The sequence below is a fragment of the Bombina bombina genome, chromosome 3, assembly GCF_027579735.1.
Source record: "Bombina bombina isolate aBomBom1 chromosome 3, aBomBom1.pri, whole genome shotgun sequence".
In the NCBI taxonomy this organism is placed as follows: Eukaryota; Metazoa; Chordata; class Amphibia; order Anura; family Bombinatoridae; genus Bombina; species Bombina bombina.
Window position 1 is genome coordinate 281,565,402 of NC_069501.1, and position 25,139 is coordinate 281,590,540.

The 25,139-nt window shown below is 38.1% G+C and overlaps 1 protein-coding gene across 1 annotated transcript in view; it reads right to left on the minus strand.

Annotated features, from left to right (window-relative positions):
• The window catches only part of MKS1 (MKS transition zone complex subunit 1), a 233,106-nt gene that overhangs the window by 152,476 nt on the left and 55,491 nt on the right, over positions 1–25,139 (minus strand). Inside the window, exon 10 of the mRNA XM_053706319.1 lies at positions 14,645–14,687. Coding sequence (XP_053562294.1) covers positions 14,645–14,687 — 43 coding nt within the window. The remainder of the gene's footprint in view (positions 1–14,644; positions 14,688–25,139) is intronic.

Consider the following 25,139-nt stretch of genomic DNA (forward strand, 5'->3'; position numbering starts at 1 on the left):
ATGGAGCAGTCTGGATGAAGACCTTTCACCGCCTGGAAGAAGATGGATCGCCGGACTTTATCAATGGTGAGTACATATTTTGGGGTTAGTTTTAGGGTTTTTTGGGGGTGGGCTTTTTTTATTTTTATGGGCTGCAAAAGAGCCGATTGCCCTTTTAAGGACAATGCCAATACAAATGCCCTTTTAGGGGCAATGGGTAGAATAGGTTTTATTTTTAGTTAGGTGTTTTTTTTATTTTGGGGGGTTGGGTGTTGTAATTTTAGGAGGTATTTTGTATTATTATTTATTTTTTATTTGGGTGGCTTATTTGTTTTTAAGGGGGTATTAGATAAGGAATAACTTTTTATTTTGGATAATTCCGTTTGTTATTTTTTGTAATTATCTTTTTTTGTAATGTTAATTTTTTTTATTTTAATGTAATGTTTTTTTTTTAGTAATTAAGGTTTCTTATTTTTTTGTCATTTTTAAATATTTTTTAACGTAGTTAGTATTTTGTTATTTTATGTAAGTGTATTTTAATTGGGGTTAAGTTAGGGGGTGTTAGATTAGGGTGCTTAGTCTTTAGTTAAATGCTTTGTGTTGAGGGGGGTTGGCGGTTTGGGGGTTAATAATTTTATTAGGTCATTTGCGATGTGGGTGGATGACAGTTTATGGGTTTATATGTTTATTAGGAACTTTGCGTTGTGGGGGTTGGCGGATTAGGGGTTAATACATTTATTAGGTACTTTGCGATGTGGGGGGATGGCGGTTTAGAGGTTGCTATTGCGCATGAAATAGGTGTTTGATAAGGCTTCCAGGGAGTTACGGTACTTTTATAGTCAGTGCAAGGCTTGCTGCGCCTGCGTATGTGTGGCGAGGTGGAATTGGAGTAAAATGTCTATTCTGCGAGCAAAAGTCCTTGCGCTAAATATGTGATACCGACTTGCGACGCCGGTTTTATGTTAGTTTATGGGCGAAAAGACTGGAAAAAACTGCGGGCGACAGGTAAAATATACGCGTCACTTGTATGCTGCGCCATATATGCGATTGCTCGATTTAATTATTTTGCCACCGCTGATGCCGCATATGTAATCTCGCCCCATGATTTAAAATAATTTTTAATGCTGCTGCATATTGGATTTAATCCGTTATCTTTGCTTACTGTTGTGAAAATGTGCTAGAAGTGAAAATGTTCCAAGTAAAGTTTGGGTAAATAAAATAAACGTTGCTAATAGAAGAAATGTCTAGAAATCTAGATGCTTTCTTTGTGCTGGAAATGGGACCTTCATTGAAAGAGGGCCCAATTATCTAAAGTTCACTAGTCTAGCAAGATTACTTAAACCATCTTGCCAGTACTGCGAGAAAAACTTGAGAGCTGTTTATTTTGCTATGCAGGGTTCTGGATGCGAAGGAGAGAAACCTACATTACAATATAAGGTGTAAAGAAAAAGCAAATATTTTGTGCGATTTCTCTTCATGCTGGCGAGTCTTTGATCACCAGACCAGAGTCTTTGATCCCCAGACCCTTTGATCATCAGACCATCTGCTGATAAAGTATTTGTGCAATAGTCTTAAATTATATCTTTCCTAAAAGACACATCTAGACCCTCACACCAGTCTTCTCTTCTAAATATCTTTTTACCAAGCTCTTGAATCTTGGATACTGGAAGAAAAATTTGATTTTGATCAGGGTGCAACTCCAAACCCAGAAAGATAGCTCACTGTGACTTTTGTTGTAATTAATTATCTAACTATGATCCCATAGAAAATATACTACTTCATCTTTTTGATGTATCACTTGAGTCACAATAGGACATATAGTGAAAATTAAGGGGGGGGGGGGAGGAGCTGTTACTGTACTAAAAGGTAGTGTTTGCAACAAAAGAAAAAAAAAAAAAAACAGAGCACACAAGAAAGATTCAAGTGTAATTTAATATATATGCAAACATAAAATTGCACTTACTAAATGTAAACCAAGTTAAAGCATCCAATGAATGTGTGCAGAGTACAAGGCAAACAGGAACAGAGATGACTTTGTCTATCCCATGGCCGCTGGCTTCTCAGTGTTTCCGTAAACCTCTGAGGCAGCGATTACGTGATAGTCTAGTACAGCGCACAGTCCGGATAAGATAACGAATATAATACAAACACAACCTCTATGCTTTTCTCACCGTCTACAGCCGGGCTTTTTCAAAAGAAAAAAATTGAATATGCATAAGCAACTCCTATCTTCCTTATAAAGACCTTCCCAGGGCACACCCCTCTGATTGGGGGGGGGTGAGAACTCTCCATTTCATTGGTTCTTTGTAGTGAATGAGTTACTACATCCAAGGGGTGTGTGAATACCATGCACTCTGTTTATATTTCAATATTGGGTGTAGAAAAAGATCCCAAATGAGGCAAAATCAACAATACCTCTATCAAATAGGATCGATCATTTGATCTTATCGTTGAACAATAATAAATATAATTGTGTATACATTGCCTTCCAATTAGGATCCTGATCATAAACCATGTCACTCGATAGAAACCATAATTCAAACCTGTCAATCCTCTTAACAGATTGCTTCACTGTAGCATAAAACCAATATTAAAGAGCAAATCCAAACATTTTTGAAACCCAGTTCCCTTAGCACTTTCATGCTACATGAAGTTCACCATTTTATTGTACTACTCTCTCTGAAGAAAGAAATTATCATAGTTGTTACATTATCTTCAGATGTACGGCTCAAAGCTGTTAAGTGGTCTTAGGAAGCATCTATGTAGCCTAACAGGATCAGCATATTTTCCCCATATTGGCAATCAATTGTCCATACTGTCCACAAAGAATACATTTAAAATATTTTAACTGGGAATAGTGATGTGGCTTTGGATTATCTCTTTAAAATGTTCCCTATGTAAACATTTAAAGGGACTGTCTGCACCTTAGTCATCTTAAAGTCTTACCCTAGATAAAGCTGCAAATAGCCTCCTGCACCCTTTTCTACATCATACAGCAGGAATGGTAAAAAAAAGTTATTTTAAAATAAATATTGTTTCTGGACATTTTAAAATGGCTGCCAAGCTCCACCCCCAGACGACATCACGATCTGGGATGCATCTAGGTACTCTTCTGAATAACATTGAAAGCCTGTTGAATCCAACTAGTGAGCCTTTTGTTATTAGACGCCATATGCAGCCCAGATCGTGATGTCAGTGTACGGAGCTTGGCAGCCATTTCAAAGTGTCTAGAAACAATATTAACCCCTTAACTACCAGCGCCGTACCATCTCTCTGGGCCTCTATCTGCCGCGATCTCACTAAAAATAGCGAGATCGCTCTATTTCTGCATGCCCCACGAGTGGGCAGTGCAGAAATAGACAGGCAGAGTTACTGATGCAGACCACTCTGTGGCCCTCTCTGCATCGGACAGCGGTGGTGCTAATCGTTGGTGACTGGGAGGGTAAGGAGGGAGGTAGGTGGGCAGCCATAGCTGGAGGGGGGGGAGGGGACAGACCGCAACACAGAAAAAAAAAAAATCGGTCAGAGACTAAGAGTGGCAGGGAAGGGGTAAGGAGGGAGAGGGGTAAATCATACAGTGGAGGGTGGGAAAGCGATCTGGGAGGGGGTAAATGAGGTGTGGGGAGCTAACACCACAGAAACAATGTGTGGGGATTTTTTTAAAAGAAATAAAATGGCCAATTTTGGGAAAACTGGGTACTGTCAGGCAGCTGCCAGTACCTAAGATGGCGGATATAGTTAGAGGAGGGAGGGTTAGAGAGCTGTTTAGGGGGGAGTAAGGACATATCCTACACATTAGAATTAAAAAAAAAATAAAAAAAAAAAATAAATATATATATATATATATATATTTATTTATGCCAGTACTTATGATGGGGGTGACCATTGTGGGGTGGGGGAGGAAAGAGAGCTGTTTGAGAGGGGTCAGGAAGGGATAAGTGGGTGTGATGTGTCAGGTTGGAGGCTGAACTCTACACTAAAGCTAAAAATTAACCTTACAAGCTACCTAATCAACTGCTGGGCATAATACAAGTGTGATGCACAACGGCATTTAGCGGCCTTCTAATTACCACAAAGCAATGCCCAAGTCATATATGTATGCCATTTCTGAACAAAGGGGAACCCAGAGAGGCATTTACAACCATTTGTGCCATAATTGCACAAGCTGTTCGTAAATAATTTCAGTGAGAAACCTAAAATTGTGAAAACGTTAACAATTTTTTTTATTTGATCGCAATTGGTGGTGAAATGGTGGCATAAAATATACCAAAATGGGCCTAGATCAATACTTTGGGTTGTCTACTAAAAAAAACATAATTTATGTAAGAACTTACCTGATAAATTCATTTCTTTCATATTGGCAAGAGTTCATGAGCTAGTGACGTATGGGATATACAATCCTACCAGGAGGGGCAAAGTTTCCCAAACCTCAAAATGCCTATAAATACACCCCTCACCACACCCACAATTCAGTATAACGAATAGCCAAGTAGTGGGGTGATAAAGAAAGGAGTAAAAAACAGAATTTATGCTTACCTGATAAATTACTTTCTCTTGCGGTGTATCCAGTCCACGGATTCATCCTTACTTGTGGGATATTCTCATTTCTCTACAGGAAGTGGCAAAGAGAGCACACAGCAGAGCTGTCCATATAGCTCCCTCCTAGCTCCACCCCCCAGTCATTCGACCGAAGGCTAGGAGAAAAGGAGAAACCATAGGGTGCAGTGGTGACTGTACTTTAAACAAAAAAATTTTTAACCTGACTTAATTGCCAGGGCGGGCCGTGGACTAGATACACCGCAAGAGAAAGTAATTTATCAGGTAAGCATAAATTCTGTTTTCTCTTGCAAGGTGTATCCAGTCCACGGATTCATCCTTACTTGTGGGATACCAATACCAAAGCTTTATGACACGGATGAAGGGAGGGAACAAGACAGGTAACCTAAACGGAAGGCACCACTGCTTGCAAAACCTTTCTCCCAAAAATAGCCTCTGAAGAAGCAAAAGTATCGAATTTGTAAAATTTGGCAAAAGTATACAGTGAAGACCAAGTCGCTGCCTTACAAATCTGTTCAACAGAAACCTCATTCTTGAAAGCCCATGTGGAAGCCACAGCTCTGGTGGAATGAGCTGTAATTCGTTCAGGAGGCTGCTGCCCAGCAGTTTCATAAGCCAATCGGATGATGCTTTTCAGCCAGAAGGAAAGAGAGGTAGCAGTCGCTTTCTGACCTCTCCTCTTGCCAGAATAAACGACAAACAAGGATGATGTTTGTCTGAAATCTTTAGTTGCTTGTAAATAGAATTTCAAAGCACGAACCCCATCAAGATTGTGTAATAGCTGTTCCTTCTTAGAAGTTGGATTAGGACACAGGGAAGGAACAATGATTTCCTGGTTAATATTCTTATTAGAAACAACCTTAGGAAGAAAACCAGGTTTGGTACGTAAAACTACCTTATCTGCATGGAACACCAGATAGGATGAATTACACTGCAAAGCAGACAATTCAGAAACTCTTCGAGCAGAAGATATAGCTACCAAAAACAAAACTTTCCAAGATAATAACTTAATATCTATGGAATGTAAAGGTTCAAACGGAACCCCTTGAAGAACTGAAAGATCTAAATTTAGACTCCATGGCGGAGCAACTGGTTTATAGACAGGCTTGATTCTGACTAAAGCCTGAGCAAACGCTTGAACGTCTGGTACCTCCACCAGACGCTTGTGTAAAAGAATAGACAGAGCAGATATCTGTCCCTTTAAGGAACTAGCTGACAAACCTTTCTCCAATCCTTCTTGGAGAAAAGACAATATCCTTGGACTCCTAATCTTACTCCACGAGTAACCCTTGGATTCACACCAACAAAGATATTTCCTCCATATCTTACAGTAAATTTTCCTGGTGACAGGCTTTCTAGCCTGAATCAGAGTATCTATAACCGATTCAGAGAAACCACGCTTAGATAGAATTAAGCGTTCAATCTCCAGGCAGTCAGCCGCAGAGAAACTAGATTTGGATGCTTGAATGGACCCTGTATTAGAAGATCCTGCCTCATTGGCAGTGTCCATGGCGGGACAGATGACATGTCCACTAGGTCTGCATACCAAGTCCTGCGTGGCCACGCAGGCGCTATCAGAATTACCGAAGCCTTCTCCTGCTTGATTCTGGCTACCAGACGAGGGATAAGGGGAAACGGTGGAAAGACATAAGCCAGATTGAAGGACCAAGGCGCTACTAGAGCATTCACATTCACTTTACCCTCCCGTGGAGATGCCCTACTGCTAGAGCGGCAAAGAGAATGACTGGGGGGTGGAGCTAGGGGGGGAGCTATATGGACAGCTCTGCTGTGTGCTCTCTTTGCCACTTCCTGTAGGGAATGAGAATATCCCACAAGCAAGGATGAATCCGTGGACTGGATACACCTTGCAAGAGAAAGCATCAAAAAAAGTAACTGGAAATATAATTGTGCTTTATACAAAAAAACATAACCACCATAAAAAGGGTGGGTCTCATGGACTCTTGCCAATATAAAAAATGTATTTATCATATTTATTACATAAATTATGTTTTCGTTCATGTTATTGGCAAGAGTCCATGGGCTAATGGGATAGTAATACCCAAGATGTGGAACTCGACAGAAGAGTCACTAGAGAGGGAGTTATAAAATAAAAAACAGCCAACTATAAATAATGTATGCATTTTACTGTTGAATAACCTGTCAAAAGGCTAATATGTTACCATTGTATTGAAAATTAATAAAAATTATTACAAAAAAAAAAATAAACAGCCATTTTCCGCTGAAAAATTAAATCCACAACCAAAAGAATAAGTTTTTCTTATAATTGAAAAGAAAAAAACAAACATAAGCAGATGAATCAAACTGAAACAGCTGCCTGAAGAACTTTTCTACCAAAAACTGCTTCTGAAGAGGCAAATACATAAAAATGTAGTAAATGTATGCAAAGAAGACCAAGTCGCTGCTTTGCAAATCTGATCAATTGAAGCTTCATTCTCAAAAGCCCACGAAGTGGAGACTGATCTAGTAGAATGAGCTGTAATTCCCTGAGGCAGGGCCTGACCCGACTCCACATAAGCCTTATGAATCAAAAGCTTTAACCAAGATGCCAAGGAATGGCAGAAGCTTTCTGACCTTTCCTAGAACCAGAAAAGACAACAAATAGACTAGAAGTTTTCCTGAAATCTTTAGTAACTTTAATATAATATTTGAAACCTCTTACATCCAGAGAATGTAAGGATCTCTTCAAAGAATTCTTAGGATTAGGACACAAAGAAGTAACAACAATTTCCCTATTAATGTTGTTAGAATTCACAACTTTAGGTAAAAATTTAAATGATGTCCGCAAAACTGCCCTATCTTGAAGAAAAATCAGAAAAGGTGACTCACAAGAAAGAGCAAATAATTCAGAAACTCTACTAGCTGAAGAGATAGCTAAAAGGAACAACACTTTCCAGGAAAGTAGTTTAATATCCAATGAATGCATATGCTCACAAGGAGGAGCCTGTAAAGCTCTCAGAACCAAATCAAGACTCCAAGGAGGAGAGATTGATTAATGGCAGGCTTGATACGGACCAAAGCCTGAACAAAACAGTGAATATCAGGAAGTTTAGCAATCTTTCTGTGAAATAAAACAGAAAGAGCAGAGATTTGTCCCTTCAAGGAACTTGCAGACAAACCTTTATCCAAACCATCCTGAAGAAACTGTAAAATTCTAGGAATTCTAAAAGAATGCCATGAGAATTTATGAAAAGAATACCATGAAATATAAGTCTTCCAAACTCGATAATAAATCTTCCTAGAAACAGATATACGAGCCTGTAAAATAGTATCAATCACAGAGTCAGAGAAACCTCTATGACTAAGCACTAAGCGCTCGATTTCCATACCTTCAAACTTAATGATTTGAGATCCTGATGGAAAAACGGTCCTTGAGACAGAAGCTCTGGTCTTAAAGGAAGTGGCCATGGTTGACAACTGGTCATCCGGACAAGGTCCGTATACCAGAACCTGTGAGGCCATGCTGGTGCTACCAGAAACTCAAACGAATGTTCCATGATGATCTTGAAGATCACTTTTGGAAGAATAAACTAGAGGTGGGAAGATATAAGCAGGTTGGTAAAACCAAGGAACTAACGCATTCAACGACTCCGCCTGAGGATCCCTGGACCTGGACAGGTACCTGGGACGTTTCTTGTTCAGATGGGAAGCCATCGGATCGATTTCTGGAAGACTCCACATCTGAAAAAACACATCTGGATGGAGTGACCACTCCCCCGGATATAATGTCTGACAGCTGAGATAATCCGCTTCCCAATTGTCTACACCTGGGATATGTACCACAGAAATTAGAAAAGAGCTGGATTCCACCCAAGCAAGTATCCGAGATACTTCTTTCATAGCTTGGGGACTGCAAGTCCCACCCTGATGATTGATATATGCCACAGTTGTGACATTGTCTGTCTGAAAACAAATTAATGGTTCTCTCTTCAAAAGAGGCCAAACCTGAAGAGCCCTGAAAATAGCACAGAGTTCTAAAATATTGATTGGTAGACTGGCCTCTTGAGATTTCCAAACCCCTTGTGTTGTCAGAGATCCCCAGACAGCTCCCAAACCTGAAAGACTTGCATCTGTTGTGATTACAGTCCAGATTGGACGAACAAAGGAGGCCCCTTGAACTATACGATGGTGGTCTAACCACCAAGTCAGAGAGAGTCGAACATTGGGATGTAAAGATATTAATTGTGATATCTTTGTATAATCCCTGCACCATTGATTCAGCATACAAAGCTGGAGAGGTCTCATATGGAAACAAGCAAAGGGGATCGCGTCTGATGCTGCAGTCATGAGACCTAAAACTTCCATGCACAAAGCCACTGAAGGGAATGACTGAGACTGAAGGTTCCAACAAGCTGAAACCAATTTTATTCGTCTCTTGTCTGTTAGAGACAGAGTCATGGACACTGAATCTATCTGGAAACCTAAAAAGGTAACCCTTGTCTGAGGAATCAAGGAACTTTTTGGTAAATTGATCCTCCAACCATGTCTTTGAAGAAACAACACTAGTTGATTCATGTGAGATTCTGAAGAATGTAAAGGCTTAGCTGGTATCAAGATATCGTCCAAATAAGGAAACACCGCAATACCCTGCTCTCTGAATACAGAGAGTAGGGCACCACCTTTGAAAAGATCCTTGGAGCTGTCACTAGGCCAAATGGAAGAGCGACAAATTGGTAATGCTGGTCTAGAAAAGAGAATCTCAGAAACAGATAGTGATCTGGATGAATCGGAATGTGAAGATATGCATCCTGTAAGTCTATCGTGGACATATAATGACCTTGCTGAACAAAAGGCAGAATAGTCCTTATAGTCACCATTTTGAAAGTTGGCACTCTTACAAAACGGTTCAAAATTTTCAGATCCAGAACTGGCCTGAATGAATTTTCTTTCTTTGGGACAATGAAAAGATTTGAATAAAACCCCAGACCCTGTTCCTGAAACGGAACTGGTATAATTACTCCTGAAAGCTCTAGATCTGAAACACACTTCACTGGAACGCGTGAGAAAAATCTTCTCACAGGAGGTCTCATTCTGAATCATTTTCAATACCCTTGAGAGACAATGCTCTGAATCCAATGATTATGGACAGAATCTGCCCAAATGTTCTGGAAAATGTTTAATCTGCCCCCACCAGCTGAACTGGAATGAGGGCCACACCATCATGCAGACTTGGGGGCTGGCTTTGGTTTCTTAAAAGATTTGGATTTATTCCAACATGAAGAAGGCTTTCAATTGGAACCAGATTCCTTGGGGGAAGGATTTGGTTTCTGTTCCTTATTCTGTCGAAAGGAACGAAAACAATTAGAAGCTTTAGATTTACCTTTAGATCTTTTATCCTGGAGGTAAAAAAAACAACAACAAAAAACAACTCTTCCCCCCAATGACAGTTGAAATAATGGAATCCAACTAAGAACCAAATAAATTGTTACCTTTGAAAGAAAGAGATAGTAATCTAGACTTACAAACCATGTCAGCAAAGCTCTTCTAGCTAAAATAGCTAAAGACATAGATTTAACATCAATTTTGATGATATCAAAGGACACAACTTTTTAAACCTAGAAGAAGGAATAAAAGTACCAGGCCTATTCCATTCCTTTGAAATCATATCAGAAATAGCATCAGGAACTGGAAAAACCTCTGGAGTAACCACAGGAGGTTTATAAACATAATGTAAAAGTTTACTAGTTTTAATATCAAGAGGACTAGTTTCCTCAATATCCAAAGTAATTAACACTTCTTTAAATGAACATACTCCATCTTAAAGAGATAAGTAGATTTGTCAGTGTCAATTAGGAATGCACCGAAATTTCGGCCGCAGAAACATTTCGGCCGAAAATTGCATTTTTGACTATTTCATTTTTTTTGCCTGTTTATTTCGGTAAAATTTTGTAGCATATTTCAAATGCTACAAAACATTGATGCTAGCCTAGAGCTGCTGTTTGAGTTCCTTTCTTGACTTACTGTTTCTCATATAATAATAGTTTTCTAAGACTATACTTTATTTGGATAATTGGTAAAAAAGAATACTTTTAAATCTGATTCTGTTACACAGAACTAAATGCAGAATAATACAGTATATTGATATTTAATGTTGTTTTAAGTAGGGATGCACCGAAATTTGTTCGCAGAAACATTATGGCTGAAAATGGCATTATCGTTTTTTTGTTCTTGGTGAAATTATTGTGTAGCATATTATTGTTTTAAGATATTTTAGTGTGTTGCTTTCAATAAAAGTGTATTTATTATATTGGCTTGCAGGATTTCAATTCAGATTCATTCATAAAATAGTCTAATTATGCAAAAAAAAAAATATTTTAAAATAAATTTGGAAAAAAATACATTTTTGGTTTCTGTTTTCGACTAAGTGCATCCTGGATTTTCAGATTCGGTCTAGAATTTCCATTTCGGTGCATCACTAGTGTCAATATCTGAGGTAGGATCTTCTAAATCAGATAGATCCTCATCAGAGGAAGATAATTCAGTATGTTTTCGGTCATTTGAAAATTCATCATCTTTATGATAAGTTTTAAAAGACCTTTTACGTTTATTAGAAGGTGGAATGGCAGACAAAGCCTTCTGAATCGCATCAGCAATAAAATGTTTTATATTCACAGGGATATCATGCACATTAGATGTTGAAGGAACAACAGGCATTGTACTAGTACTGATGGATGCATGTAAAAGCTTATCATGACAACTGTTACATACTACAGCTGGAGATATAATCTCCGTTAATTTACAACAGATACACTTAGCTTTGGTAGAACTGTTATCAGGCAGCTGGGTTCCAACAGTGGTTTCTGAGACAGGATCAGATTGAGACATCTTGCAAATGGAAGAGAAAAAAACAACATATAAAGCAAAATTATCAATTTCCTTATATAGCAGTTTCAGGAATGGGGAAAAAATGCAAACAGTATAGCCCTCTGAGCATAAAAAAAGGAAAGAGACATATAGGAAGTGGGGTTTAAATAATTAAATTATTTGGCGCCAAGTATGACGCGCAATGCAAAATGAAATTTTTTGGCGCTAACAACATCCAGAAATGACGCAACTCGCGTCATGGCAGACGCAACCTTGTGCAAGGAAACATGGCGTCAACTAAGACGCTGGAAATTACGAATTTGCATCACCGAACGTACCTTCGCGCCAAAAAATTCTCGCGCCAAGAATGACGCAATAAATATCAGCATTTTGCGACTTTGCGATCCTAATTTTGCCTGCGAAAATTAATGAAAAAGCAGTCAATTTGAAGACAAGGCTATACCCCAGGTAAGAAAAAATAACTTCCTAAATAGGTTTCCAAATTTTGAAACTGATAGTCTGCAAAAGGAAATATAGATAAACCTGACTCATGGCAAATATAAGTACAATACATATATTTAAAACTTTATATGAATACATAAAGTTCCAAACCATAGATGAGAGTGTCTTAAGTAATGAAAACATACTTACCAAAAGTCACCCATCCACATATAACAGATAGCCAAACCAGTACTGAAACAGTTATCAGTAGAGGTAATGGAATATGAGAGTATATCGTCGAATCAATGGGTAATACTCTCTTCACATCCCTCTGACAAACACTGTACTCTGAGAGGAATCGGGCTTCAAAATGCTGAGCAACGCATAACACAGAAGAAAATTAAGCACAAACTTACTTCACCACCTCCATAGGAGGCAAAGTTTGTAAAACTGAATTGTGGTGTGGTGAGGGGTGTATTTATAGGCATTTTGAGGTTTGGGAAACTTTGCCCCTCCTGGTAGGATTGCATATCCCATACGTCACTAGCTCATGGACTCTTGCCAATTACATGAAAGAAATATATAGTTTTGATAGTTAAATATAAAAAAGGCTCTATTTCTGTTTAAATGTAGCAATGGCAAAAATGGTCTGGTCTTTTGGGGAAGTTTTTGTCTTGAAATGCCTGGTCCTTAAGGGGTTAAATTTTAAATTAACTTTACCGTTCCTGCTACATGATATATAAATGGAGCAGGAGACTTTCTGCAGCTTCATCTAAGGTAAGACTTTAAGATGAATAAAGTCTAGACTATCCCTTTAAATAATAAATGAATATGTTGTTGTTATTTTTTTAAAGTGATCTGCATAATTTTCATTTTTTCTTAATATGCATATATACTTGTATAAATTCAATTTCACACATTTTTTTAAATAAATTTTATATTTACTTATTTATATTTCTTATACATACATACAGGTCAAAAGCTTTTTTTCTAGTTTTTAGTTCAGTGAATAGGTTAAATAATGTATGTAGACAATTATCACCCTTAAAAGTGTAGGTCTTTCCTTTATAGAAATTTCAAAGTCAAAGTAATACAAGATATCAGTGAGTACAGTTTCCTACATGATAGAGACGGAAACTGTAGGAGAGGTAGAGGACTGGCAGAACCAAAACCACAACAGAATTAGAAGTATTTGAGAGGCATGAAAAGGACAACAGTTTCATACACAACATTGGAAAAGTAAACGTCTTACTAAAAGTCTTACTTTCAGCATGACAAGAAGATATAAAGCAGAAGTTTAGACAGGTCAAGTGGCAGTAAGAGAACTAAGATGGCAAAATATGAAAAATGTGACTCCCCTGGGCCATGAAGCACCACCAGTGGACTACTGAAGACTGGAAGAAGGACTTATGAATCGACAAATAAAATCTTTGGTTCATCACAAAGGGATTTAGTACAAGGTTGGAAAGGCAAAAGGATGGTTCCTCATTGTGTACCACCAACTGTCAAATATGGAGGAGGAAGCATGATGGTCCGGGGCTTTTTAGCTGGATCCGGAATCGGTGTCATGGAGTAAGAGGCAACCTATACCAAAAAGGTCCATCACAGCATTTTGCAGCTCCATGCATTACCGATATACACCTAGATGGTCAGGGTTTAATCCTACAGAAAGAGGATAACCTTCAATTCATGGAATGGCCAGCACAGTCTCCAGACATAAAGCCCATGAAGCTGTGAGAACTTCTGCAACAGTGTTGGGAAGAACATTCCAAACAATGGGGTCAATCACAATAATTTAGAAAAACTTATCTAGTGAATTTCAACAGAAACACACCATTAAAGACTATGGGGATTTTTGTAGATAAATCATTTGATTTTTTTTTTTTTTATAAAATGACTGATTAACCCCAATATTTGATATCCATTGTAGAATGAGTGCTACAGGCGTGCTATATCTGCAAAAGGTTGATGTGTTAAATTTAGATTAAGTTTTGTTAAACATAATGATTCTTTAATTTCCTTTTTTTATCTCTGATTATTTATTTGTTTTATGCTTTCATTTAAAAATACTTAGACATTAAACTGGGTAAAATTGAGGTGTGAATAGATAAAAAATAAATACTTAAAGGGACAGTATACTGTAAAATAGTTTTTCCCTTAATGTGTTTACAATTGCTTTTTTTACCAACTGCAGAGTAAAAAATGTATGAAAATTAGCTTTTTAAGGTTTATTTCTGTATATTAAAGCTCTGATTTTGTGTTTTGAAGCCACAGCCTAATAAAATAGGTTGAGCTTGTAGGTATAATCAGATCTCATTACTGTATCACATTGTGCACATATACCTGCTTCTTTATCTTATATCTGTCCTTAAACAATCACCAGTACTTTGAGAGAACAATGGAAAATCAACATTTTATTACCTTATCTCAGCTTTATCACACTGGGAGTGTAATTTCTTCTGCTGGCTGTGTTTACAAAGCTTATCTATAGCTGGTACGCGCGGCCACAAACTTTCAGAATAGGTGGGGATACCACATGCTAAATTAACAATTTCAAATGCCAATATAAGGGTAAAGGAGCTACTTGTAAACAATTTAATACACTCCAGCAGGTAAAGTGGATCATTGGGAACAAATTAAAGGGGAGAAAATTTTTGAGTAAACTGTCCCTTTAATCATATTATAGTGCTGGATTCTCTAGAACCCCTTATCTTTAATAAAGATATCCCAAGAGACTAATAAAATCATTATAAAATCTAACAATGACCCAGAATATAAAAACATTTTGTATATGCATTCCTTGTGATACTGTACAGATTGCTGTATAATACACTAATATACTTACTTATTTCTCCATTAACAAAAAGACGTAAAACACCAGCAGGAGGCTGCAAAAAAAGAAGAAAAATAAAAGATATGAGTACTGCTACATTAAGGATGTTTCTTAACAGATTAGATAACCTATAAATAATGCATTTGGGTTTCATTCATTCTGTCATGAACATTATCTGTCCACAAATGCCTTATTTTGAAGGTGTTCTTGTATTTTATCCAATACATGTTTATCTTGTATATACAGATTGTATTTTTCCCCTTATGTTTCTTATTTAAATAAAGTCTGAGTTAGAGTAAAAAAAAAAAAAAAAAAGTTGAGAAAAAGAATGAGAAAAATATTGAGAAAAAGAATGAGAAAAATATTGAGAAAAAGAATGAGAAAAATATTGAGAAAAAGAATGAGAAAAATATTGAGAAAAAGATTAAGAGAGTGAGAGAAAAAGAGAAAGAAGAAAAAAAGTGAGAGAAAAAGAGTGAGAAAGAGAGAGAGAGAAAGAAAGAGTGAGCGAGCGAAAAAAGTGTGAGAGAAAAAGAGTGAGCGAAAGAGAGAAAAAAATGAGAGTGAAAAAGGGTGAGAGAGAGTGAAAAAGGGTGAGAGAGAGTGAAAAAGGGTGAGAGAGAGTGAAAAAGGGTGAGAGAGAGTGAAAAAGGGTGAGAGAGAGTGAAAAAGGGTGAGAGAGAGTGAAAAAGGGTGAGAGAGAGTGAAAAAGGGTGAGAGAGAGTGAAAAAGGGTGAGAGGAAAAGGGCGAGAGGAAAAGGGTGAGAAAAAAAAAAGTGAGATAAAATGGGTGAGAGAGTAAGAGAAAAAAGGTGAGAGAGAAAGAGACCTATATTTCATAACTGTAAAAGCCATAGAATAATTGTATAGAAAATTAAAGGGACAGTCCAGTCCAAAATAAACTTTCATGATTCAGATAGGGCATGTCATTTTAAACAACTTTCCAATTTACTTTTATCACCAATTTTGATTTATTTTCTTGGTATTCTTAGTTGAGAGCTAAACCTAGGAGGTTCATATGCTAATTTCTAAGACCTTGGAGGCCGCCTCTTATCTGAATGCATTTTGACAATTTTTCACCACTAGAGGGTGTTAGTTCAAGTTTGTCATATAGATAACGTGCTCACGCACGTGGATTTACCTAGGAGTCAGCACTGATTGGCTAAAATGCAAGTGTCAAAATAACTGAAATAAGGGGGCAGTTTGCAGAAGCTTAGATACAAGGTAATCACAGAGGTAAAAAGTATTATTATAACTGTGTTGGTTGTGCAAAACTGGGGAAGGGGTAATAAAAGGGATTATCTATCTTTTAAAACAATAACAAATTCTAGTATCGCTTTAAGTTTTTAAACTAGGCTGTGCTCATGGTTTTTGTTCTGAGATTTCTAATGTTAGCAGTAGTACATGTGTCTACTTTAGGCAAATATATGAAAGTGTGTTTCATTCAAGAAAGCTGTGTTGTCAAAAGAAGTTATTTCAACTGACAAAATAAAGGTAAACAAGCTATTTGTAAACAATTTAATACACTCTGGCAGCTAAAACAAATTACTGGGAACACATAGGATAGAAGCTTACAGTACACTAAACCTTCAAAACAGACAGAGATGGCATTCTGCCTGACTCACATTTTTCAGCACATATGGTTCTATTATAATCTTCAGAATTATAACCAATCTAAACTATAATCGTGTTTGTAACCCGCCGGTGTCGCCAGATGCGCACGCATCCTCAAAGGAATGTTGGCTGCGTGAGGCAGCCAAATGAATCCACCTGGATGTAGCGTAGGCAAACCCGAAGCCTTATATAAAAAATTTAAAAAAGAAAAAAGGACACTACACAACCGCCCACAAGAAACATAAATAAAAACACACGTAACCGCCCGCACCAAGTATAAGAAAAAAACCAAACCGCCCCACAAAGTATTAACAAACACCGAAACCGCAAACCCTGACATCGCAAAATAATTAAAATATTAACCCCTTAACTGCCAACCCCCCACATCGCAATAAACCTAATTAACCTATTAACCCCTAAACCGACAAAGTCCCACATCACAATGAACCTAATTAACCTATTAACCCCAAACTAAAAAAACACCCCCTAAACTAAACTGCCAAAAGCCCTTAAGTGCCTTTTGTAGGGCATTGCCCTAAGTTAAACAGCTCTTTTACATTTAAAAAATCACTAAATCCCCCTAGCAGTAAAAACCAGAGAATTCAGCTCTTTTACTACCCTTAAAAGGGCAATCAGCTCTTTTTTAGCCCATTAAATCTCCAATCTTAAAAATAAAAAAAAATCCTAACACTAAGCCCCAAATAGGTACACACCTTTCCTGAAGTCCGGCGGAGAAGGTCTTCTTCCAGGAGGTTCCATCATCTTCTATCTTCATCCGGAGCAAAGGCGGCACAGAGTGGAGGTGCGGAGCTGGCTTCCCCTCATTCGTGGATCCTCAGTGGCGGTCCTCAGCGGCATGAAGGCTCCTCTTCATGCGCACACTGAAGATTGAATGCAAGGTACCCCATATTTATTGGGGTACCTTGCATTCCTATTGGCTGAAATTTTGAAATCAGCCAATAGGATGAGAGCTACTGAAATCTTATTGGCTGATTTGAACAGCCAATAGGATTTCAGTAGCTCTAATCCTATTGGCTGATTTCAAAATTTCAACCAATAGGAATGCAAGGTACCCCAAATTAATTGCAGTACCTTGCATTCAACCTTCAGCATACGACGGCCATTGGATAAAGAGGAGCCTCCATGACACGAAGGAACACTGCCATTGAGGACCGCCGCTGAGGATCCACGCATCGGGGAAGACAGCTTCGCACCTCCCCTCCGCGCCACCTTTGTTCCAGATGAAGATAGAAGATGATGGAGCCGCCTGGAAGAAGACCTTCTCCCCAGGGCTTCATGAACGGTAAGTACCTATTTAGGGCTTAGTCAGGCTTTTTGGTTTTTTTGTGGTGTGTTTTTTTGGTTTTTTTAGATTAGGGTTTTTTTGGGCTGGAAAAGAGCCGATTGCCCTTTTAAGGGCAGTAAAATAGATGAATGCCCTTTTAAAGGGCAATGCCCATACAAATGCCCCTTTACGGGCAATGGGTAGTTTAGTTTTTTTTTAATGTTAGTCTTTTTTATTTTGGGGGGTTTGGTGGGTGGGGGGTTTTACTGTTAGGGGGTAATTGGTCATTTGTTTAGGTAAAAACACAATTTATGCTTACCTGATAAATTTATTTCTCTTGTGGTGTATCCAGTCCACGGATCATCCATTACTTGTGGGATATTCTCCTTCCCAACAGGAAGCTGAAAGAGGATCACCCACAGCAGAGCTGTCTATATAGCTCCTCCCCTAACTGCCCATCCCCAGTCATTCGACCAAAGACAAGCAAGAGAAAGGAGAAACTATAGGGGGCAGTGGTGACTGTAGTTTAAAAATAAAAAACACCTGCATTAAAATGACAGGGCGGGCCGTGGACTGGATACACCACAAGAGAAATACATTTATCAGGTAAGCATAAATTGTGTTTTCTCTTGTAAGGTGTATCCAGTCCACGGATCATCCATTACTTGTGGGATACCAATACCAAAGCTATAGGACACAGATGAAGGGAGGGACAAGGCAGGCACTTAAACGGAAGGTACCATTGCCTGTAAAACCTTTCTCCCAAAAATAGCCTCCGAAGAAGCAAAAGTATCAAATTTATAGAATTTAGAAAAAGTATGAAGTGAAGACCAAGTCGCCACCCTACAAATCTGTTCAACAGAAGCCTCATTCTTAAAAGCCCATGTGGAAGCTACCGCTCTAGTAGAATGAGCTGTAATTCTTTCAGGAGGCTACTGGCCAGCAGTCTCATAAGCTAAGCATATTATACTCCTTAGCCAAAAAGAAAGAGAAGTTGCCGAAGCCTTTTGGCCTCTCCTCTGTCCAGAATAGACAACAAACAATGCAGATGTTTGACGAAAATCTTTAGTAGCTTGTAAATAAAACTTTAAAGCACGAACCACGTCAAGATTGTGTAAAAGACGTTCCTTCTTAGAAGAAGGATTAGGACACAGCGACGGTACAACAATCTCCTGATTGATATTTTTATTAGATACCACCTTAGGTAGAAACCCAGGTTTGGTACGTAACACTACTTTATCTGCATGGAAAATGAGATAAGGGGAATCACATTGTAAAGCAGATAACTCCGAAACTCTGCGAGCCGAGGAGATAGCTACTAAAAACAGAACTTTCCAAGATAAGAGCTTAATATCTTTGGAATGCAAAGGTTCAAACGGAACCCAAGAACCTTAAGAACTAAATTTAAACTCCAAGGTTGAGCAACAGGTTTAAACACAGGCTTGATTCTAACCAGAGCCTGACAAAATGCCTGAACATCTGGAACCTCAGCCAGACGTTTGTGCAACAGAATAGACAGAGCAGAAATCTGTCCCTTTAAGGAACTAGCTGACAAACCCTTCTCCCATCCTTCTTGGAGAAAGGATAATATCTTAGGAATCCTGACCTTACTCCATGAGTAACCCTTGGATTCACACCAATGAAGATATTTACACCATATCTTATGATAAATTTTCCTGGTGACAGGTTTTCGTGCCTGTATTAAAGGTATCAATGACCGACTCGGAGAAACCACGCTTTGATAAAATCAAGCGTTCAATCTCCAAGCAGTCAGACGCAGAGAAATTAGATTTGGATGGTTGAAAGGACCCTGAAGTAGAAGGTCCTGTCTCAGCGGCAGAGTCCATGGTGGAAAGGATGACATGTTCACCAGATCTGCATACCAAGTCCTGCTTGGCCACGCAGGTGCTATCAAAATCACTGATGCTCTCTCCTGCTTGATCTCAGACGAGGGAGCAGAGGAAATGGTGGAAACACATAAGCTAGGTTGAAGGACCAAGGCGCTGCTAGAGCATCTATCAGTGCTGCCTTGGGATTCCTGGACCTGGATCCGTAACGAGGAAGCTTTGCGTTCTGACGAGACGCCATGAGATCCAGTTCTGGTTTTCCCCAAAGTTGAATCAACTTTGCAAATACCTCCGGATGGAGCTCCCACTCCTCTGGATGAAAAGTCTGTCGACTTAGAAAATCCGCCTCCCAGTTCTCTACTCCTGGGATATGGATAGCTGATAGATGGCAAGAGTGAAACTCTGCCCATAGAATAATCTTTGAAACCTCCAACATTGCTAGGGAACTCCTTGTTCCCCTTTGATGGTTGATGTAAGCTACAGTCGTGATGTTGTCCGACTGAAATCGGATGAACCTGACCGCAGCAAGCTGAGGCCAAGTCTGAAGCGCGTTGAATATCGCTCTTAGTTCCAGAATGTTTATCGGAAGGAGGGCCTCCTCCGGAGTCCATGATCCCTGAGCCTTCAGGGAGTTCCAGACTGCACCCCAACCCAGAAGGCTGGCATCTGTTGTTACTATTGTCCAATCTGGCCTGCGGAAGGTCATACCCTTGGACAGATGGACCCGAGATAGTCACCAGAGAAGAGAATCACTGGTCTCTTGATACAGATTTAGTAGAGGGGACAAATCTGTGTAATCCCCATTCCACTGACTGAGCATGCAGAGTTGCAGCGGTCTGAGATGTAGACGGGCAAACGGTACTATGTCCATTGCCGCTACCATTAAGCCGATTACTTCCATATACTGAGCCACCGAAGGGCGAGAAGTAGAATAAAGAACACGGCAGGAATTTAGAAGTTTTGACAACCTGGCCTCTGTCAGGTAAATCTTCATTTTTACAGAATCTATCAGAGTTCCCAGGAAGGAAACTCTTGTAAGAGGGGATAGAGAACTCTTTTCTTCGTTTATTTTCCACCCATGAGACCTTAGGAATGCCAGAACAATGTCCGTATGGGACTTGGCAATTTGAAAATTCGACGCCTGTATCAGAATGTCGTCTAGGTAAGGGGCTACTGCTATACCCCGCAGCCTTAGGACCGCCAAGAGTGACCCAAGAACCTTTGTAAAGATTCTTGGTGCCGTGGCTAACCCAAAGGGAAGAGCCACAAACTGGTAATGCCTGTCTAGAAAGGCGAACCTGAGAAACCGATGATGCTCTCTGTGTATCGGAATGTGACGATAAGCATCCTTTAAATCCACGGTATAGTCATATACTGACCCTCCTGGATCATAGGAAGGATGGTTCGAATAGTCTCCATCTTGAAGGATGGAACGCTGAGAAATTTGTTTAGAATCTTGAGATCTAAGATTGGTCTGAAGGTTCCCTCTTTCTTGGGAACCACAAACAGATTTGAATAGAAGCCTTGCCCCTGTTCCTCCTTTGGAACTGGGTGGATCACTCCCATAACTCTTTATCTCTCTCTTTATCTGGTTTGCAGATAATTTTGAGATGTGAAATCTTCCTTTTGGGGAAGAAGCTTTGAATTCCAGAAGGTATCCCTGAGACACAATTTCCAACGCCCAGGGATCCTGGACATCTCTTGCCCAAGCCTGGGTGAAGAGAGAAAGTCTGCCCCCTACCAGATCCGTTACCGGATTGGGGGGCTGATCCTTCATGCTGTCTTAGAGGCAGCAGCAGGCTTCTTGGCCTGCTTTCCTTTGTTCCAAGCCTGGTTAGGTCTCCAGACCGGCTTGGACTAGGCAAAATTTCCCTCCTGTTTTGTATTAGAGGAAGTTGAAGCTGCACCACTCTTGAAATTTCGAAAGGCACAAAAATTAGGCTAAGAAACGAAAGCCCAATGGCACAACTGAGAATATAATAGGGAATATAGTTATCAGTAGTAATCAGAAGGGGTAATAAATTCCAATTATAACCCTTCAATTGCGGTAATAGCAAGTAATATTGTAGTTAGGTGCTCTGTACAAATTTTATGAACAAAAGAAGGAGGTATAAACCTCCAATGGGTTGTACACCTAGATAGCACTCTAATTCCCTATATCAATTGAAGTGTAGACAGAGTACTATGTGACGGGTGACACTGGGTAAAAAGAACTTTTATTGGGACTAATTAAAATCAATGGTAGGACAATACATTTAAAACTACAAGAACTAAGTTAACTTAAATCTTGGACAGGAGTCTACAAGTTATTATATGGTTATTCTGCCTGAATAAAATATAGAGCCCCAATATGGGCAGGTGAATTGTGCATTAGGTATATCACAATACTATGTTACTCCTTTTACGTGATATAGAATCTGATAGGATATAGTTTGTGTATTTATTCACTACAGAAGTCTTGTAAGTAGGTCTGTTTTAATAGTATCCTACTAATTTAGAGTGATTTATGGTATACTGCGGTATACCATGTACATATAATAGGATATAAGTATCAACTATATTAGTACTGCAATTTGTTTTGCCATAAATGGAGCTGCTTGTGCTAATAATGTGGAATTATCCACAACCACAATCTAGTAACTACACCATTGCCTTAATAACTTGCCAAAAATAATTAGGAGGTAATATTGATATCCCACTAAGATTATATATGACGTTACTTATGTCATATACTTATAATAAATACTGGTTATTCAGATATAATCAGTGGGTCTTTCGATAAATGCTTGAAATAATGGCTAAGTACTTAAATATTTTCGCAATGGTTTGAGCAACTTATTATTGCAGTACAAACAGCCACAGATTAATAACAGTGCGTCTGTGCGATTTTATGACCACAACTCTGATGTTACAGTATCTATTAAGTTAAAATATTAAAGGTAACTTTGTATCAATAGACCTTGTCTTAATCCACTGATAAATAAATGACAAGCAATCTTTCCTAGAATAGCTGTCTTATTTAGACAATGATCAGAGTGAATTAATTTTTTATTCACCTACATGTAAGCATTATAAACAAATCATTTGATTATCCGTCCATCTGTAAAGAAATATAGCTATTAGCTACCTCCCGCCATCCAAGTATATAAATATGTGCGGCTAGATATCTTATACTAGATCGTGAGTAAGCTAACTGAATAAGCCTTAATTTTTTAAGTTTAAATTAATGTAGCTTTTAGCTGCCCACAACCGTCTTAGTATATAGCTGCGTGCCGCTCAGTATTATTTGCTGAATCGTGAGTACGCTAAATGATTATATATCAAGTTTTTAGTTGTTAAAGTAATGTAGCTATTAGCTACCCACCACCTTCTAAGCAAATAACTGATTACTGCTTAAAACCATTAGCTGGAGCGTAAGTAAGCTTAGCTAATTAAATATCAAATTTATAAGATTTAAGTTAAGTTCTTGCTTAATTAAAATAATACAACAATGGAGCCCATCAACTCCCCAACTCCCCTGAAATGTTCCGCCGTTGACACGGCTTTATCAAAAGGGTTTTACCGAGGTTACGATTTAGCGGGTATTTATACCCAGTAACTCCACCCTTGATGAAGGAGTGTTCTGTAACTGACCAATCCCTATACACGGGGTGTCGCTGTTAGGTTACTGACAAAAGATTTGTTGTTTTCGTATTCGAATCGAGGTATTGCTGCCATCAGCGCTTATAATCTGGGACTTATAGATTCAACTAAATGGACACACATGTCGTTTACATTTGGCTATGTATATAAATCGTGTTGTATGATTGCCCCTGCGATCAAATACTAGTATTGGATTCCTAGTATAATATGAAACCACTCCCCGCCAGGGGGTGTGTGTATTTACACTGTGACGTAATATCTGTCACTTGGAATGTAAAACCTATGCGTCTCAGATGTCCTGATAGTAAATCTTATGTTATTTGGTTCCTATTAAGCAGCGCACAATATGTTCAAAACCCTATTAATGAAAGTCAGATTAAAATAAAATAAACATAAGATAGCCCAAAAATGCTAAGTATCTATGTAACTCCTGTTGATCCGGAGCTTGTATAAGTTGCTTGAATCTACATATGGGCCATATGAACGATATCACTTGATCTGAAATATTTATTTTAATAAACATCGATTGAGAACATTGATGTAATAATTTTCTAAAATTCTGTATAGTTCTATAAACAGCAGTAGTACTTTGCTGTTTTATTGAAGATATATATATATATATATATATATATATATATATATATATATATGTGACAGTTCACTGCTTATGTTGTCCCACAGTATAGAGTATCTTGCCCCTATCAAATATCATGTATAAATAAAAATGTTGTAGGGCAAAGGACTCTGAAACCTATATTGATCCGATATCATGTGCATTCGGTATATAAGCACTGGGATAAACAGTCACATATGATACTTATCAGGATATATACCATGTTAAATGAATAGTGTGTTGAATTAATCAATTGTTCTTGTATATGTACCGGTCCACTTTTATTGTGAAACTGGACTATTTTATGTAATACATTTGTATATAATGATGTTAAAGTCCTGCCTCTTTATTTAAAATCATTTGCGGTGCATATAACTGACCTCACTTGATTATTGGTCAACTGTTTACTTTGGCTTATCTCTAACCCATCCCTTTGATAATCTGTTTTTATGAATTTCTTCTAAGTATGAAAAAGGGGGGGTTTCTTATTGTTAATATCATTACTGCTGACATTATCAGGTATAATCTAAATTGATAAAAAAAAATATCATAACTTGGGAGATAAGGGTGATTGTTAATTTCAAATTTTAAAAAAATTATTAAAAATTATTATGCGTTTTAAGCTAAGAGTGAAAAAATAAAAATTGTGTTGAAAAAATGTATTAAAAAGATTCATGCAGTAGTGCATTACTGTCAAAAACTAAGAAAAAGTGTGTGTAATAATTATAATTAATATGAATGTGATCCATTAATATATAAAACTTGTCATTAGTGTTTAAGTGAAAATGATTCAATATTTAACCATATTAAGTGGTTTTGACTATCTTTAAATTCTAGATAGAAAAACATATATGTTTAGTTATTGTATAGTGCAATTTTCAAACAATACTGTGATATAATTGAATGTGATCGAAAATATTAATCAATAACAGTACCTTATTCTCTAATAATTAATTCCCTGATATATTTTTTATATTTTTTATTTTTTAACTTACATTGGAATATATATTTTACTTGATTGGAAAGGACATTATTACAAGATGACCATATAATTATATTATATATTGGTCTTAGGAACATAAGTTCACCATATACAGTGGATCATGTTTTTTACCCAGTGTCACCCGTCACATAGTACTCTGTCTACACTTCAATTGATATAGGGAATTAGAGTGCTATCTAGGTGTACAACAAAAATTAGGCTGTTTGGTCCTTAATTTGCTGGACCAATCCTGAGGAAGGGCGTGACCTTTTCCTCCAGTAATATCAGAAATGATCTCCTTCAGCCCAGGCCCGAATAGGGTCTGCCCCTTGAAGGGAATGTTGAGAAGCTTAGACTTTGATTGAAGATAAACTACATTAATTTACCACATCTCTCTATGCTACTTCCATTGTTGAGAGCTGCAAGAGAATGACTGGGGGTGGGCAGTTAGGGGAGGAGCTATATAGACAGCTCTGCTGTGGGTGATCCTCTTGCAGCTTCCTGTTGGGAAGGAGAATATCCCA